The sequence below is a fragment of the Pezoporus flaviventris genome, unplaced genomic scaffold (genome assembly GCF_033815535.1).
Source record: "Pezoporus flaviventris isolate CSIRO_AGI_PZ_B2104156 unplaced genomic scaffold, CSIRO_AGI_Pfla_v1 ptg000030l, whole genome shotgun sequence".
In the NCBI taxonomy this organism is placed as follows: domain Eukaryota; kingdom Metazoa; phylum Chordata; class Aves; order Psittaciformes; family Psittacidae; genus Pezoporus; species Pezoporus flaviventris.
In genome coordinates this window covers 1,885,865-1,902,584 of record NW_026892578.1, presented here as the reverse complement: position 1 = coordinate 1,902,584, position 16,720 = coordinate 1,885,865, and the positions used below count along the sequence as shown (strand labels likewise).

General features: G+C 42.1%; 1 protein-coding gene across 8 annotated transcripts; it reads left to right on the top strand.

Moving 5' to 3' along the window:
- Positions 1–5,764: 5,764 nt before the first annotated feature.
- NMS (neuromedin S) lies at positions 5,765–13,904 on the top strand. Of its 8 annotated transcripts, none has more exons than XR_009744481.1 (9): positions 5,792–6,314; positions 6,445–6,500; positions 6,900–6,947; positions 8,049–8,108; positions 8,337–8,370; positions 10,945–10,980; positions 11,429–11,470; positions 12,449–12,479; positions 13,758–13,904. XR_009744481.1 is itself a non-coding variant. In XM_061459966.1 (8 exons), exons 1-8 carry the CDS (start codon positions 6,056–6,058, stop codon positions 13,772–13,774), a joined length of 549 nt encoding a protein of 182 aa, XP_061315950.1. In that variant the 5' UTR covers positions 5,792–6,055; the 3' UTR covers positions 13,775–13,904. The 8 variants fall into 8 exon arrangements, 5 of the variants coding, with proteins under 5 accessions (XP_061315953.1, XP_061315952.1, XP_061315950.1 ...); XR_009744480.1 differs by having other exon boundaries at positions 5,810–6,314; positions 6,897–6,947; XR_009744482.1 differs by lacking the exon at positions 6,900–6,947 and having other exon boundaries at positions 5,765–6,314.
- The last annotated feature ends 2,816 nt before the right edge of the window (positions 13,905–16,720 follow it).

Here is a 16,720-nt window from a genome sequence, read left to right as displayed (position 1 = left end):
TTGTGTTGCCTGGCCACTGTGTCATATTAAGGGAACTTTTTTCCTAGACATTTATGTCTAACACTGGGTCTGGATCTTTGACTGGAAATGTTGGTCCCTGTTGGGCTCAGCGGGGGCTCAGCAATATGCAGTCCCCAGAGCAGAGACTATATGAGCAGAAGGGCTTATCCCATGGAGTCCTTCCCTGAGCAGGAAGACCTCTCTCAGTTCAGGGTTTGGCCTCCATGGAACAGCTAAACTCCAAAAGATGATGTGTAAATAGAGTGTTAATAGAACCAAATTCTGTAAGAATTCTGTCCTTAATTCTATGCCTGTAACAAAAGCCACTCCGCTTCTGCAAACAGGCCTTTGGGAAAGGACAACAATTAAAAAAACAAACCAAAACTTGCATTCAAATTTATTGGAGGAGGAGATTAAAAGCTTTCAAAAAGACATTCTGCTGTGAAATGGAGAGTCCCCTCCAAAGGAAAGCCTGCTGTTTTGTTTTTTGCCAGTTGCTCTTCTGGCCAGCCGCTTACAAGCAGACCAGGCAGATCTTTTCCAATTTGCCTTAGGAAAGGGACATATATGTGCTGCACGAAGGTCTCTGGGACTCAGGTGTAGAGAGAAACAGCTACTGAGGGCGAGATGCACTTCTCAGTAGAGGCTATGGGGGAGGCATCACTATAGACAGGCAGTTCTGGATCCTAATCCAGATAGTATAAACAGATTTAGTATCAACAGCTCCTCGTTTATTGTTGTTTGCCAGTCTGGTCTGATTACTACTCAGGGGTGGCCACTTCCCTGAGACTTATTGTTCCAATATTTTCAAGCCAATATAATGCTTTAAAAGCTGAAAAGCTTTTGCTTTTTGCTACATTAAAGCTTTTGTGGGGTGATATAATCTAATGAGGTGAGAAAATACTCAGGCCGATAAATGCCCAGGCATAACCACTTTGGCCAAAGGGCAGTATAAAAGTTAGCTCAAGTCTCACAGCTGTCAGAAGTCAGCAGACATCCAAGAGTTCATAAAAATGAAGTTTAACATGTCAGGGAAGCAGTCCGTTCATTTTCAGTGCCAGTAAAGTTCTGTGTAAATACATTTGACCTGAAACAGAGAAAATTAATTGCTTTTGTATAAATGAGTCAAATTACTTAACAGGAAAAATACAGATATCTTCAGCAATAATTATAAGTGGCAATGTTTGAGTACTCACTCATTTTGAATGGCACTTAGCTCAGGCCTCTGACAGGAGTTACATGCTGCCAAATACGGTTAAGGGAAGGGAAGCTTTGGGTTAAACTCCTTGCTTCTCTCTCCATGATAGATGCATAACTTGGAGTGTCCAGAGGCCTGAGCTCCCAGTTATTTACACACTCAGATTCCTAGATAGGTTGGGTTTTGTGTATGGTTTTAAAGTCAGGCAGATAATAAGTAATATCACCAACACAGGGTTGGTGGCTCATATGATACTGAAATAAGATTAACATAATCTTCTCTCTGGCTGGTGGGTTTAGAGTGAGTGATGTTTGAAGAAACTTGGATGGATAGTAGAAATGGTCTGGGATTGGTTCTCCCTGTAGCTAGCTCTTGGTGAGACATTTATTTTAATGTAATCTTTTCACATATACTAATGGAGAGTTAGGATTTGGTATTTGCTAGAAATCTGAGACGTGGTATACATGTTAGCCTATATACTTTAGTAATCAGTGAAAGGTATCCATTATCATAGACTGTGGTAATCCCTCTATAAACACACAGTTCTGATTTACATATAACTATACTCAGATAAAATTAAAGCCACAAATCAAATCATTCTAATTGAGGAGGCATGGATGAATGAGTGTCGGCATTATAATTCAGCTGTTAAAATCAGATCTGTTCAGCTGGTGGTGTTAAGTATGTGTCAGCCATTCCAGTATTTGACTGGGAGACAAACTGGTAATTTCTGGTAGAGCACAAGCTAAGAACCCAGGAACAAATCATTCTGGAGAAATCCTTGATGAAAGCTCAACCTCAGACACGGATGGGGTTATCCCACCAGTTGCCTAAGCAGAAGAGCATACTGCTTCCCTGTCTGGCTGGGGAAGCACAAAATAGAATTAAGCTGAGCAAAAGTTCCAGAATTAAGATCTCTTCAAATGCCTCAAGTGTACTAATTATAGTGATTTTTCAGCCCAATATAGCCCATTGCCACGGCACTGTTTCCATACAACACAACCTGGTTAAGTGCAAATTGCTTCATTTCAGAGGAATTTCTACTTCTCTGGCTGAACATAGCAGACATAAAATCATGTTTATCCAAGAAATCAGCCAAGAAACTATTCAAAAAAATGCAAATGTTCAGATTCCTGGTCTAGTTCCCTAACTTCCCCATTAGCACCCATCCTCTATTTTGATGCTTTTGGTTAGATTCTTGTCTTTGAACTCCCACCTTATGGGGGTACTGATCCCTTTGAAATACTTACTTGGTGGCCTACTCATCTTTAAGACTAGGGCTTTATAGCCGTAAAGTGTAGCAATCTAACTACAAACAAAAGCATGAAAGCAACTATCTGTCCTTATTTGACATTCTGACAACCAAATCAACACTATACTCCATGTCAATTTTACAAAAGTGTGATGTGTGCTGGTAAAGCAAAGTTTGAGCTCACAGCCCTGAGTCCTGAGTGGAGCCTTGCCCATGTAAGAACAAAAATGAGACAATCTCTCTCTGTTTGGACCACTTGTCTGCGCTAGAAAGGTAAAAGAATGTTACTAAAATGACATTAAACATTATGCTTGTATTCAGCATAAATAGGCACTATCATATTTAATAGAAGACAAGTACTGGGAGATGTCTGCAGGCTTTATGGCAGGTTTGTTTAATAAATACCCTCCAATTTCTACAGCTTTTCTCATCTTTCCTAACAGTTCGTGAGTTAGGTATAGAAAGCCCTCAGAGCAGGATAAGGCTTTATACCAAGCACTGCTGAGCACATGCAAGCAGAAGCAGCTGGTTGGGATGCACTTGGACACTGCATGATGAGGACTGTCTTCGCTGTCTGTGGTAAGATCTGATTTCATTGCAGAGATTATTTACAAAAAGGAAGCCAGCCCTTCACCTTTATGCCTGTTGAAGCCAAATTTTCTTCTTATTCTTCATTTATTGATCACAGCATGTTTTGTTCTAAAATTATGTGTGCCATAAATATATGCCAAGCCTCTTGACTCACCATAAAAAATCCTCTTGTTTCTCATTGACCCCCAGCTGAAGCCTCATTTTTAACTCTATGAATCACTGTGGACACTTAACCTATTTCTTTTTCTGCATGTAGGAAGCCCAGGATCTTGAAGCAGGAATTTAATTTGTTCAATAAAAGTATGGCTCATTAACATGGCTGGGTGCTGATATATCCATTGAGCTGCACCTTACCCAACACCTACGAAATGAAATGTACACCAGCAAAGAAAGTTCTGATTGAAGGAAGGCGAGTGTGTTCCTAATATGACACACTCATCTATTAGAAATTTTAAACACTTTTTCCCATTCCTCCCTCATGCTGCACAGTCACTGATAAAATACTATTTTCAGTTTGGTAATAGGTTGTACAGATTCTTTTAGTGAAACTTGTATGAGTTAGTTTTCATCTTGTCTTTAAGTGTAAGCCTTACTTGAAGCAAACAAATAACTCCACAGGCTTCATGGAACCAACATGTAGGCAAAATGTGCTGAGGGAAAGCACAGAGTGCATTTAGGGTGCTCTGGAAAAGGTGAGGTAAAGATAAAAGGTAAAGTAGAAGGTCCTTTATTTTGTGTGAAAAGGAGGAAGGAAAGGTTCAGGTAGCATCCAGTATTTTATGTCAGGGAGAGGTAGATTTTACCTGCCCAACATGACCACACACACTTTTCCTTATGCTATTGCAAAAAATTTTCACTTCTAAACTCAGATATATTTAAATACTTAGAAAAGGGCTATGATTTAACAGGCTATGTGGGACAGAAGTGGGAATTTAGGCAGGTAATGAGTAGCCTGAGAAAGAAAGCAGAAGACTATGCCTTTCTTACCAGGCAGGGAAGGCCAGTTGCAGTGAATATTACTAGCAAACTGGTAACCATTTAGTAGTATTCTACTAAAAATTGTAGCAAATACTTAGGATTTAAAAGTATTAGTATCTAACATGCTAGTATTCAAAAAGATAGTAACAAACAGTGGATCTGGAATGGCTCTCCAAGATTCCGTGTTTCTGCAGCAGTGGAGTTATTTGGGTGTAAAATCTGCAATGAACATGGAAACAGAAACACTGTTGGGGAGCAATAATTTTTAGTTTGGTTAAAGTGAAGTGTCAAAAGACAGAAGGAAGATAATTAATACAAAAATGTGCAATCTTTTAGAGTATCTTTACTTTCTAGCATTTTACTGCCTGCCTCTGATGGGCACAGCTCACAGTACTGGGGCTCTGCTTTCACATTTCTGCAACCATGCTGGCTTCAATGAAACTACACCAAACAGGAACCTGCTTCTTGCTGCCATCAAAAATAAAATGTCGTCCTCCTTTACTCAGAGCATTTAACAAATGCACAGAGTCCTTTTACTCTGGGATTGCATGGGCTTGGACAGAATCAGAGTCACTGTGAAAAGAGGTACAGGCTTCCTGGAACCCTGTATCTCTGCATTACTGAAAGGTTGGGAGGACTTGATAAAAGAGACCATAATCACAAAATTCACTGTATTTTGCTTTAGCTCACACATAGGGTAAAAAAATATACAGCCAGAGGGAATTATCTCTTTGAACACTATCCTGTCTTGAAATTCCCATTTTCAGTCAAGACGAATGAGAAGCTGAGAGCTGAGTGCCTGCTCTAGCTATGCCTGACCTCTTGACAGCTCCCCACTCAGATTATTGCACCAAGGGGCTGTGATGAGGCAAAGACGTCTGCTGCTCCCAGGGGAAGGAACAAAGTGTGAACTAATGGTGCTGGGGTCACTCAGCTGCTCCTGTGCCTCTTTACGTACTTGGGACGCACAGCTGTGGAACTAAAGAGGTCACATGAAGCCTGGCTCCCCTTTCCTTCTCTGCAAGAAAGCAGGTGCATCTCCTCTCCAACTGCTCTGAGATGCTGAGATATTCCCACCAGGAACAGTCCTGCCATAATCCTTTTAATGCACAGCGCAGCCAATGGGGGACATTACGAGATAAGGGGGGCTGCTGTGCCAATAATACCTTCTGCAGCTTCTTATGTCTTACATCACACATAGAGTCATTGCCTCCCAAACAGCTCTACTGTGTATGTTAGACATTGGACAACTGGATATGTATTTGCTTTAGTAGGCCCAAAGGCTATAAAAAAGAAGTTGGCAGGACTCTGCCTTTCTCAGTCTCAGTTTTGATTAGAAAGCATTGCTCTCAAAGAAAACTAGGAAATATTTTCCAAAACCCAGATGATTAAATCAGGAGAATAGAGAATCACCTTTCTGTTCTGAGCAGCTCTATGTCATAGAATCACAGAATTGCTTGGGTTGGAAGGGACCTTAATGATCATCTAGTTGCAACCCCCTGCCATAGGCAGGGACACCTTCCCCTAGACCAGGTTGCTCCAAGCCCCGTCCAACCTGGCCTTGGACGCTGCCAGGGATGGGGCAGCCACAGCTTCTCTGGACAACCTGTGCCAGGGCCTCACCACCTTCATAATGAAGAATTTCTTCCTACATCTAATCGAAATCTACCCTTTTTCAGTTTAAAGCCATTAAATTTGTTTACTGCCATACGCACTTTGAAATGAAACAAGAGGTGTTTGGCTTTCCTTATTTCACATGAAGGTAAACGTAAGAGGATGCCCTGGGACTTGTTCAATATGAAAGTTCACATCCCATCAGATTAGAAGGCAAACTTTACTTCCCAAGCTGCCACAAGAAGAAACATTTTCCAAACACCAAGTAAGCCCTACCACAAAACTGAATGTTCCATTTGAAGTGAAAATCCCAGCAGCTCCGTCGCTTCTCCTTGCGCAGCCCCTTCTTACCCTCCCTCCTGTCTGTCACCTCTTCTAGGAAACCAGCTTTTACGGGGGGTTACAAAGGGAGGGAGTGACTGATGCCGGACTCCGACAACCTCCCGCGAGCGGGGTTTTCCCGCTCACACCGGTCCGGGGGCGCGGCGGCGGGAGCGGTGCGCGGGGCCGCCCCGGCGCCCATTGGCTCTGCGGCGGCCCGGGCTCGACGCGGCCCCATAAAGGCAGCGGGTCGGTCCGTCCGTCCGCTCGGTTGCAGCTGCCCAGCCATGCCCTCTCCGCCGCACGTCCTGCCCTGGCTGCTCGCCGCCTGCTGCCTCTGCGCCCTCCCGCGGGGCTCAGGTACGTCCCGCCCCGGCACCGAGAGAACACATAAGAGACCCCACCCGAACCTCCCCTCGAGGGGCGCCGTCGGGGCTGGGCACCGCGGCTTCCCCGCTCAGCCGTGTCCCCCCGTGCCGTGTCCCCGCAGGGTTCCCCCAGCCTTTTTCGCTCTCCTGGGACGGTGCGGACTTGCCCAAAAGCCAGGTAGGTCTGTCTTTGCCTTCCCCGCCCGAAAGCGGTGCGCGGTGGAAGGGCAGGACAGAGACCGTCCAGCCCGGGCTGGCCGCGGGAGGTGGGAAATGAGACTCGCTCGCGGCAGGGAAATGAGGTAGGGAATTGGCAATGGGCTGGAAATACGTCCTGAAATCCCTTGGCGTGGGGGTTGGGTGATGGGTGATGGAGAGAGCAAGGAGGCTGAAACCCTTTGCTACTCGCAGAAGGAGGTGAGACAGGTGCGAGCACAGTGGGATGTGCAGAGTAGGATACCTGTGTCAGCAAAAACTGGGCAGACTAATAACCACCCAGTCCTGGCTCCCTGAGCTAAAAAGCATGTCCCAAGGTATGACAGACCTAGTGTTAATGTCTTTACTTTTTTTAAAGCAGCTGGCATTGTGTTTCAGTCAGTGGATGGAACTGTCTAATCAACCCCAGGTAAATTGACTTTGGTAATGTGTTTGATCTGCTGGGACTCTCCCTTCCAGACATACTAATTGCGCTGTGTAACCCTTAGCATCGATGTCTGCAGGTGGAAGAACCTCCTTCAGAGAGCTGGAGGCTCTGGAAAGCAGAGTGACTTTGCTGGTGTATGTGCTCATCTCCCTGCAGAGTTAGCTCAGACCTAGGCAAAGAAAAAAGTGCTTTTATTCCCATCACAGTGGTAGCTAGCACTGGGGCAAGAAGTAGTGCTACTCAGTGCAGCAGGAGTTACGGGCAGGGTCCTGCCTGGTCCCAGCTTGGTGGTGGTGGGTGGATGGTTTTTTTCCAGGGTGCTCAGGGGGCAGGGGAGGGAGAGGAAGTTTTCACAGTTCATTTCTGCTGTGGTGTCTCTGGCAGAGAGCTTGCAAATGGTTTAAAAACACCCTCAGTACCTTTGAAAGATCATCGCTGTTACAGATGATACCCAACCCAAGGGTCATTTTCAAAGGGGAGAGAAAAGTCTGCAAGATCAGGAATGATCTGGAAACTTTGAACATTCTGTGCTGAATTTTTCTTCCTGAAGTCTTTCAGTCTTGTAAACCAAAGCTTGTGGAAAATAGTTCCCAGAACCAGTTATTCAGGTATCTTACGTTTTCTTTCTTTGGAGCTGTAGTTGCTTCCTATCTAATAGGATTGCATGCATCGGCAATCCCTGTCCTGTGGCAGTGAGTATGGGACAGTACTTTTCAGTATACGATTAAAGATTATAATCCTGATTGTCTGAAATGGTTGTGAAAGAAAATGTGTATAGATTAAATATGCCAAACCCCAAAGCTTTTTTTACAGCATAGAAAGATGTATTTTAAGTGTAAGAGGCTGATTTAGATCTTTATAGAACAAGACTGTTCACAACATTTGTAGGTCGTGTGCATTCTCCTCATAAAAAAATACTAGATTTCCAGCTCATAATAGCATCATAAGTCTTTCCCTGCTCAGAGTGGTTTTAGTGGAACTGTGTTTGATCTAAATCATGCTGGGATCAGGATCAAGCCTATTCTTTATCAAACTACACCACATCCTCTCCGTAAGTGTATTGTATACTGTTTGGTTTTGCAGATCTCCAGCACTGTTTTGGATCTCTGTTATTCCATATTCAATAGTATGCAAACAAATGAGGTAAGGTATATTTGTTTCTTTTATTTCAAAGCACCTCTTTCTTAACCTTAAAAAGCAGCCCCTCCAAACCCAACTTTTGGACATTTCTCTCCAAACAATAATGTAGAATCTAATAGTGTCATGGTTTAGGAGCTGTAAGATAGTATAGAAAAGATCATTTCTTCTTGTTAGTAGCTTGCATGTAATTCTCAGCTCCATTAATCTGTACATGAAATTGCTGTTTTTCAGAGCTCAAGAACCAAAACATCCACTTACACCTGGGGTTAGTATTTTAACCTGTCACTTTTGACTAATACAGGGTTAAATATGTTAAAAATATGCATCACATTGGATCAACAGCATATTTAATATCATGCTAAACACAGTTTGGGTTAGGTTGGAAGGGACCTTAAAGATCACCTAATTCCAACTCCACTGCCATGGGTAGGGACACCTTCCATTAGACCAGGAGGAATATGAGGCGTAGTATGCCCCCACTAGAACATGGAGGCATATGCCTTGCTTTACTGACCTTAATACTCTGTTTGAACTTGGGTTTTTTTTGTGCTTCTGACTCGCATCCAAAAGATTAAGTTGATTAAGAGTGTAGCTCTTTCTTATTAGTGCAGACATATTAGGACCTAGCTCAGTGTCAGTTCTGCTTTATATAACTTTTTTATCGCCACCGGTTTATTAAGAGCCTTTCCCATAAAATTCAGTCAGCTCCTGGGTATGTTAAAAAGGCCAATTTACTTGTGGAGTTTGAGTCCTCTGTTGTTTCAAATCACAAGCAGAGCCTTCAAGACAACAATAAAGTATTTTGACATGTACTTCAATATCTCTTCTTGCCAGCATGCTTTCCTAAAGCAGCCATAAAACTCTACAGTACTGAAGCTGATTGTATAAAGAATTCCAGCATTTCAGTCTTAAATGTCTACTAAATGTTTTTGAGTTCAATATTGCTTCCTATGCTTCTGCAGCTTGGCTAATGAGGGGACATTCAGAATCATCCAGTAACTTTAATTGGAGCCCTATTCCTGGTTACTATTTTAGTTATTAACTTTGCAAAAAATTCACACTCTGTGCCCTCAAGATTGGGAGCTAAAACTGATACAGTTTTCTGTTGAGAGATACAACTAATATCAGCTCTATATCTGCAATATGATTTCTAGGTGTGGTCTGATTAAGTGGCAGATCAAATGTATGTGTGCAATATGGAAAAATGACTATGCCAAATAGCACGTTTTACCCAACTGGTTAAATCTCCTATTACATGAAGTTGTACTTTCTCTCTCAGTCCACAAGGAATATTGAGAAGACACTGTAGACATGGGTCTGTATGTAGCACACCCGATGAAACAGTTATGAAATCCTACTGGTTTTAGCTGGACTTAAACTTTCTACATGAGCCTATATTTATGTGGATCTTTTAAAACAAATTTGGTTCATTAAGTTATAGATTATGTAGAGAAAATAGATGGTGTTTCAAGAGAAGAAATGAGGCCTCAGAAGCAGAAAGGCAAAGTCAATGGCAATTTGGGTGTTAATGGGACTTGAATTCCATCTGGAGAATTTAAAATCTTTTGGGAGAAATAATAGACTGTTTAACTTCACTGTCTAATTTTTGGGTAAATCTTGCAGATGGCACTTTCAAAAGAATAAAAAAGAGCTATCTAAATGTGGCTGCTACACAGTCATCTCTGTAAGAGTTTCAAATTTCCATCCTAAAGTCAAGCCAACACACTGTTTAGAAGCTTAGTTTTTGCCATGTAAACTCTCACCTGTTAGAAATTAGCTGGGATATTTGAAACTGCAGGCTAAGTCATGAGTCAGTCTCTATCTTTGCGTGGTATATAATAATAATTTTGTAACAAAACTAGCATTCACACTATCTCTTTGCTTTAGTCTCCTCCTTTGCATCCTTTAAAGCACCTTGATTGAGCACTTTTTTCTTTCATTGTATTTTATAGCCCTGTAAGTTGATGTCAGTTGCTCTATAAATTATTGTCTTGAGGCTTGAATCACAGAAATCCTTGTCTTATACTCTGAATCATGATTCTTTCATTGTTGCTTGTGTATTTTGTCTTTTATAATTCCTCCTCTCCAGTTTCATCTGTATGCTTTTCCTGTGTTCTCATCCCCTGTTTTCACATCCTTGGTCATTATATATGTACCTGCTCCACATAACTAAATCTGGTCACTCTTCAATCTAATTCACTGGTATAACTGTGCCTGCAGCACACAGAGCTATCTTAGCTGAGAGCAGGCAGCCCGGCAGCCGTGCCATTGGTAGGAAGGTTCCCAGACGTGGCTGGTTTACTAGACTGCTAGTTCAGGGTTTGGTTAGACACAGAATGCCTGTCATGAGGTAAGATTCTATTCCTTGGTATAAGACTGAGTAATAAAAATGAGGAGTTTCCTGAAGAATAAAGGGTGCAGGGGAAGGCTTAAAACCAGCAATCATGCCTGTGTTAAAAACAAGGATAGTCCGAAAAGTGAAGAGCAACCGCATTTTAACAAGATAAGAGCTATGTGTAGAATTCAACCCAGAGGAGTGGAATTCCTGCATTCACTCCAGGTTGAGCTCTGCTTCACCTGCCAGAGCACGGCTGTTCTTGGTTGAACAGCAAGGGAAGCATGTTGAATGATTGTAATGAATGGGGTAACACTGGATAAGGCAAGGTTCAAAATCAACCTTTCAAAATATCTTTGTTACTGTTCTTACATCTGTCTGTGATAAGTGTAAGACTATCTCTTTTTCACATGGAGTGCAGCAACCTCATCCGTGATGGAGAATTTACTGTAACCAACCAAAGAAATTACAGCATCTTGATTAACTTCCACTGTCCACTTGCAGGAATCACAGGTTGCTGCTGCAAAGTTTACAAAGAAGGTAGGTAAATGTGAAGACAAGAGAGTAGCAGTGGACAGGAAAGTATGGCCTGTTTCTTTTGCTGCTTTTTTTAAAGTCAGCTTGATTTTTTTTTTTTTTTCCAGTGGTTGGGAAGTGAGCTCTGCTGACCTTGTTTCTGCAAAGCAAACCAATATGAGTAAAGCTTTCCTTTATACATTTTCTAAAGCCCTTGAATCTTTAATTATGGTAATATAGTATAGGTACACTAGGCAGAATGGGTAGTTCTTGACAATGTCCTTTGGGTATTAATTTTTAATCAGCATTCCAGATGAATGGACATCAGGGACTAACAACATCTTGTTGTTTACATGCTGCCGAAAAAGCCCCTGAATTATTGATATTCTGATGGAATGACACTGAAACTTGTCAACAGGTCTATGGAACTGTGTTTAAAGTCTCGTGTTATTGTTTGTGTTTTATTTTGCAGGATAGTCATGCAACTCTGGGACGGCCTTTTTTCCTTTTCAGGGTATCTGAATCTCTTACTTAAAGAATCTAAATCATAGACAATGTGATGTGTTACAGTGTAGATGAACAGCTGTTTCCCTTCACAAATTCTTTCTGCACTTTTGAGTAGAGGCCAAATATTCTTTGTTTGAAAGATTAGGTGGCCATTTGTGTATAAATCTCTGGTTCCATTAAAAGATGACAAGATAATGAGATCTGGGATAGTAATGGATTAAATGCTTTATTTTTATTTGAAGAGGTGACTCTGCAAATGTTTTATCTTGAGCCAAATTATCCAAAGACAAATCATCCAAAGCAGCATGTGGCCTGTATCTCCAAGGTGCACTGATCCTAAATTTGTTAAATAAAATGTGTGTGGGCTGAATGTCCACTTGGTCTGAAAAGTCTTGCCGGAAAGATATGGCACACTGTAGCAGGGTGAAAAGCCAAAGCAGTATTATGGACATCATCATAATATCTTCCGTGTGTTTTATTTTTTTTCACCCATTGTCTTGCTGAACTATGGTATGGTCTAATTTTTTGTTTGACACACACTGATTAACACCAGATCAGTTTTTAGTAATTAAAAAGTTATAAAGTAGGTCATAGTAGGTAACCAGAGTCCCAGTTCAGCTGCAATTTGCATTTTGGCTCACTTCAAGTGTGTCTGGCCAGGTGCTTTCAGTGGTGCTATTTATATGCTCTTGCTTAGGCACCTGCATATAGTATCCCAGTGAATTGGGACCAAGACCCTTAATGAGAGCAATTAAAGCCAGAACGTTTAGTTGTTTGGCCAGAGGCTGAAGGAATATTTCTCAAATTCAAAGGCAAAACCCACCCTGCACAGATCCCCTGGTATTTGACCTCTTGTCCCTTTAAAGGAAATCTTACTGCAGCCTTCTTATGTACTCTGTCTGCATGACAGGAGATGTATTTTGGTGGGCACATAAATCTGGCATCTCATACTTCTGCCCAACCATATAATTTTTATATTTTTCAGCCTCGGAATGGAAGAACTGTTGAAAGCAGTGGTAAGTAGGCATCCAAAAGTGACAAGAACTTGTTCTGGGTTTTTATTAATAATGATCTTTATGACAGAAGGAGTTACTGCAACTTATTACAAACCTGGACTGTCACATGAGTGTTTCGTATTGTCACCAGGAGTTTTTTGGGAAGAAATGCATGGTTTTTCATGCTCAGAGACTTCCGGTATACGCTCTTGACAAGTACTGTTTTATTCTCTCTTTAAGGTTCAGTAAGGAGGAGCTTTCCTCCTCTGCAAAATTTTAGAAATGGTACAGCAATTATAAAGTTTAAAACCAGAAGTATAAATTGTACTTGGAACACAAAAGCTAGACTCCTCTCTGTTGCAAGAGACTATCAGTCACCTAATCTTACACAAGAGCCCACTAATACAGATCTCTGCATGCAGAGTTATCCTCACATCAGAATTAGGACCTGCCTTGGGGTAAACTAACTAGAGAGAGTAGGGGTGGGGATGTAAGGAAGGAAGATGGCGAGATCTAATAATATCACCTAGCACTTGCATATCCATCTTTGAACTTGTCTATTAAAGGTCTTAATGGGAAATGGACAAGACAGTCAATGTACATGTGTCCCCTCCTTCAGTCTCTCATCTTCCAACCTTTTATCCTACAATAAAGATCACTGTTTTCTGTTTTCAATGTAAGAATTTCTTCCAGCTGTTGATTGAAAGGGTTGGGGTTTAAGTCCACATGTGTGCAGGAAATATTTCATAGCTATGAAACCTTTAGGGGCAGGTAGTGCTGCCCAGATCTGTTTAGAGTAACTGGCAGCATGAGTTTTGTTGCAAAGCAGTTCAAAACCAATTAGATTAAACTTGCATGAAAGTACTTTATGCAGAGTACTCTGATGTTAGCAGAATTGCTGGACTATCAACTGCATATCACTGAAGTGCTGGTGTAGAAGCTACTATTTTGTAACCATGCCGTGGCCTTGCATACAGCAGTAAATCTTATCCACAGCTCAACCCCCTCAGCCAACCTGGCTGCAAGATGCACACCCTGCCTCTACACTTTAAAAGAAGGAAAGTGAAGTTAGGACATAGTGGAGAGAGAACTGTATGAAGAGGGAGGTTTCATGTTTGAGTACAAGTAACAGGTTAGGCACTTACCTGAACTTTCAGACTTTCATCCATCAAACTTCTGCTAGAACTTAAAGCTATTTCGTGTCTTAACTTTGAGAAGGACTAAGCATACAGAACTGAATACTAAGTCACATTCAGACCAACATCTCAACATAAAATATAATGTGTTAATTTGTTTCAGAATACCATGGAATATGAAGTTCATTGGTCGACTTACCAGTGCGAGGACTTGGTTTACATAAAGAAACTTCCCATTGCACTAGTTGTCTATTATGTGACTCAGTTGTCTGGATTTTGCTGTTCCATGTAATAAATTTGCAATCGTTAATCACTCTTGTCCTTTTTTTTGTTGAAGTGGGTACTAGACCTCATTGGGCTATAGTGCAGCATTGCATGGTTCCAACTGTATTCAAAGGAAATCAATCATCAGAATATCGACCATTTTCAAATCCAACAGTGCATTTTGTAGCATCTTCTTTAATGTGGTCATGAATTACCAGCTTGCCCTTTTGACTAAATAATATGTTTCCCTGCCATTTCACAATTTGCGTCCCAAACAGCATGATGAGATGTTAGAATCATCATTGATATTTTGATGACTTAATTCTTGTTTTTCATAACTAAGGTCTTGCGTGTGATAACTGCTGAATCCAAAGTACTTTGAAAGAAGGGGAACAAGTACTGCTGTTACACACAGGCACTATTTGGTCAGATGCTGTGTGTTTTCCAGCCTTGCCTTACTAGCTATCATAAAGCACAAATGAGTCACTTATGAGAGATATTCTGAACATCTGCCCTTTTTACTGAAATCATGTATTTAAACCTGTGGTCCAGCCAATTGTGCTTGCACTGTGTGCAGTGGGGTGATCTGTTCTGGTAGGTGAAGATATATATGGGCAGAAAACTTAAAGCAGCTACTTCCTTAGTAAGAAAAAAGCATAGTAAAAGCCAGGCTGGAGATACACATCAGGCTGGAATTCCTCAACACGGAGTCCCACAGTGTTGACTTCTTCAAGCCTTTTGTTTTTTCCCTTTCCTTCCTTGATTCCTCAGTCCTAGTACATGGCATGATCCCATCTCAGTTACACTGATACAACTGCATGCAAACTGTGGGAAGGCATGGGAATACCTGTGTCTTTAAAAATAAATCCTGAGAAACCTGGCACTTCTGGCCTGTTTCACCTCAAAGGCTAAGCTGAACAGTATCAAGTTTTACTCAGCTCTGCATAAATATTTGTATTGATTTTGGCCAGGATGCAGTTAATTTTCTTCACAGTAGTTTGTATGGTGCTGTGTTTTGGGTCTGTAACCAAAACACTGTTGATAATAGAGGCATGTTTTAGCTATTACTGAGTAGTGATTACAGAGTCAAGTCCTTTTCTGTTTCCTACACCACCCCACAAGTGAGCAGACTGGTGGGGTACAAGGAGCTTGGAGGGGACAGCTTACCCCAACTGACCCAAGGGATATTCCATACCATAGGATGTCATGCTCAGCATATACAGCTGGTTAAAGCAGGAGAGAGGGGGTCATTTGGCGTTAATGCTTTTGTCTTCCCAAGTCACTGTTAAACGTGACAGAGCCCTGCTTTGCTGGAGATGAACATTTGCATTGCTGATGGAAAGCAATGAATTCCTTGTTCTGCTTTGCTTTACCTATTAAACTGTCTTTATCTCAACCCATGAGTTTTCTCATTTTTACCCTTCCTTCTCTCCCCCATCTTGCTTGGGAGGGGGAACGAGTGAGCGGCTGTGTGGGCTGAGCTGTTGCTGGCCAGGGTTAACCCATAGCAATACTGTACCATGGGTAAATCACGATGTGCTCTCACAGTCAGCAGTGGCTTCCTTCACCCATGACAGGTTTCATGAATAACATCTATTTGGTCCTTGAAACTGGTTAAATAAGAAGAAGGTGGTTAAATAATAATAAGGTGGTAATTTGCAGGTAAGGACCCAGCTTAGGTTCCTCAGCCATATTTCTGTAGTAACTGTGGCTCCTCTGTAAAATGTACAGGAGAGCTCTTGTTCACTGTTCAGTGGGAACCCTTGCTTCTGGAGGAAAACAAATGTCACCTGTGGAATAGGAGCCATTAAGAGTATTGAAATGTAAATGTCATCCCTGGCCCAAAACTCATCCTGAACTGCAAAACCCACAGCAGAAATTGAGGAGCACAGTCAAGGGGGAGACAACAACAATTCAAAGCACAGAAAAAATACCTGCAAGAAAAGGAAGTTCCCATTGTCAGCAAAAGAGGCAAATAAAGAGTGACATGACAAGTTATGCAACTAATGAGTGTGCTTAGGAGAGTAAATCCAATGCTTATCCATCCTCTTGTAATAAGAAGGAGCAAGGAGGGAGAGTCAATTACACTGAGAGGCAATACATTTAAGCTGCAAAGGAGAACATTTTTTCTAACACTTAATCGACTCCCGAGACCAGTTGCCACAGCTTAGAGCATGTGGTTAGAGACAGCTCTGCCCGCTCTTGGGAAGACAGGTTTATCCAGGAGCACACACCTTCGTGCTATCTAGCTTTCCTCGAAAATCACTTCAGGCTCACCCAGGACCTCCTGTGTTAAAAGCCTGGCCTGCTCAAGCCAGGCTTAGCAAGGCATTTCTCTGCAGAGCACACAGCAAGGGACCTGGAAATGTATTTGCCAGTGGGGGAGCGAGTGCTGCCTGGCCTTACAACCTGCTGATCACCAAAAAGCCAGAGCAGGAAGCACAAGAGGAAAACCCTCTGAATAGTTTAACTCCATCCAGCAACTAAGCCCCACACAGCTGCTCACTCACTGCCCCCAGGTAAACTTGTGGGTTGAGATAGAGACAGTTTAGTAGGTATAGCGAAAGCCATGAGCACAAGCCAAGCAGAACAAGGAATTCATTCACTACTTCCCATGGGCAGGCAGGCAGGTGTTCAGCCATCTCCAGGACAGCAGGACTACATCATGTGTAAGGGTTATTTGGGGAGAAAAATGCCATCACCCTGAATATCCCCCTTTCTTCTTCCCTGTCCTGGGTTCAGCAGTAGCAGTCATTTTTCTCCTTCTTGGTAGCTGGTGCAGTGCAGTGTTTTGACTTTCAGCCTGGGAACAGAGCTGATAACAAGGATGTTTTGGTTTGGCCAAGGACTTTGTGAGCCTCA

Bases quoted from the DNA above. Each gene is read 5' to 3' on its own strand.
- NMS (XM_061459965.1), top strand. From the start codon at position 6,056: ATGCCGGACTCCGACAACCTCCCGCGAGCGGGGTTTTCCCGCTCACAC. The intron at 6,315-6,444 runs GTACGTCCCGCC...GTGTCCCCGCAG, and splicing joins CGCCCTCCCGCGGGGCTCAG to GGTTCCCCCAGCCTTTTTCG. The intron at 11,471-12,448 runs GTATCTGAATCT...TATATTTTTCAG, and splicing joins GGCCTTTTTTCCTTTTCAGG to CCTCGGAATGGAAGAACTGT.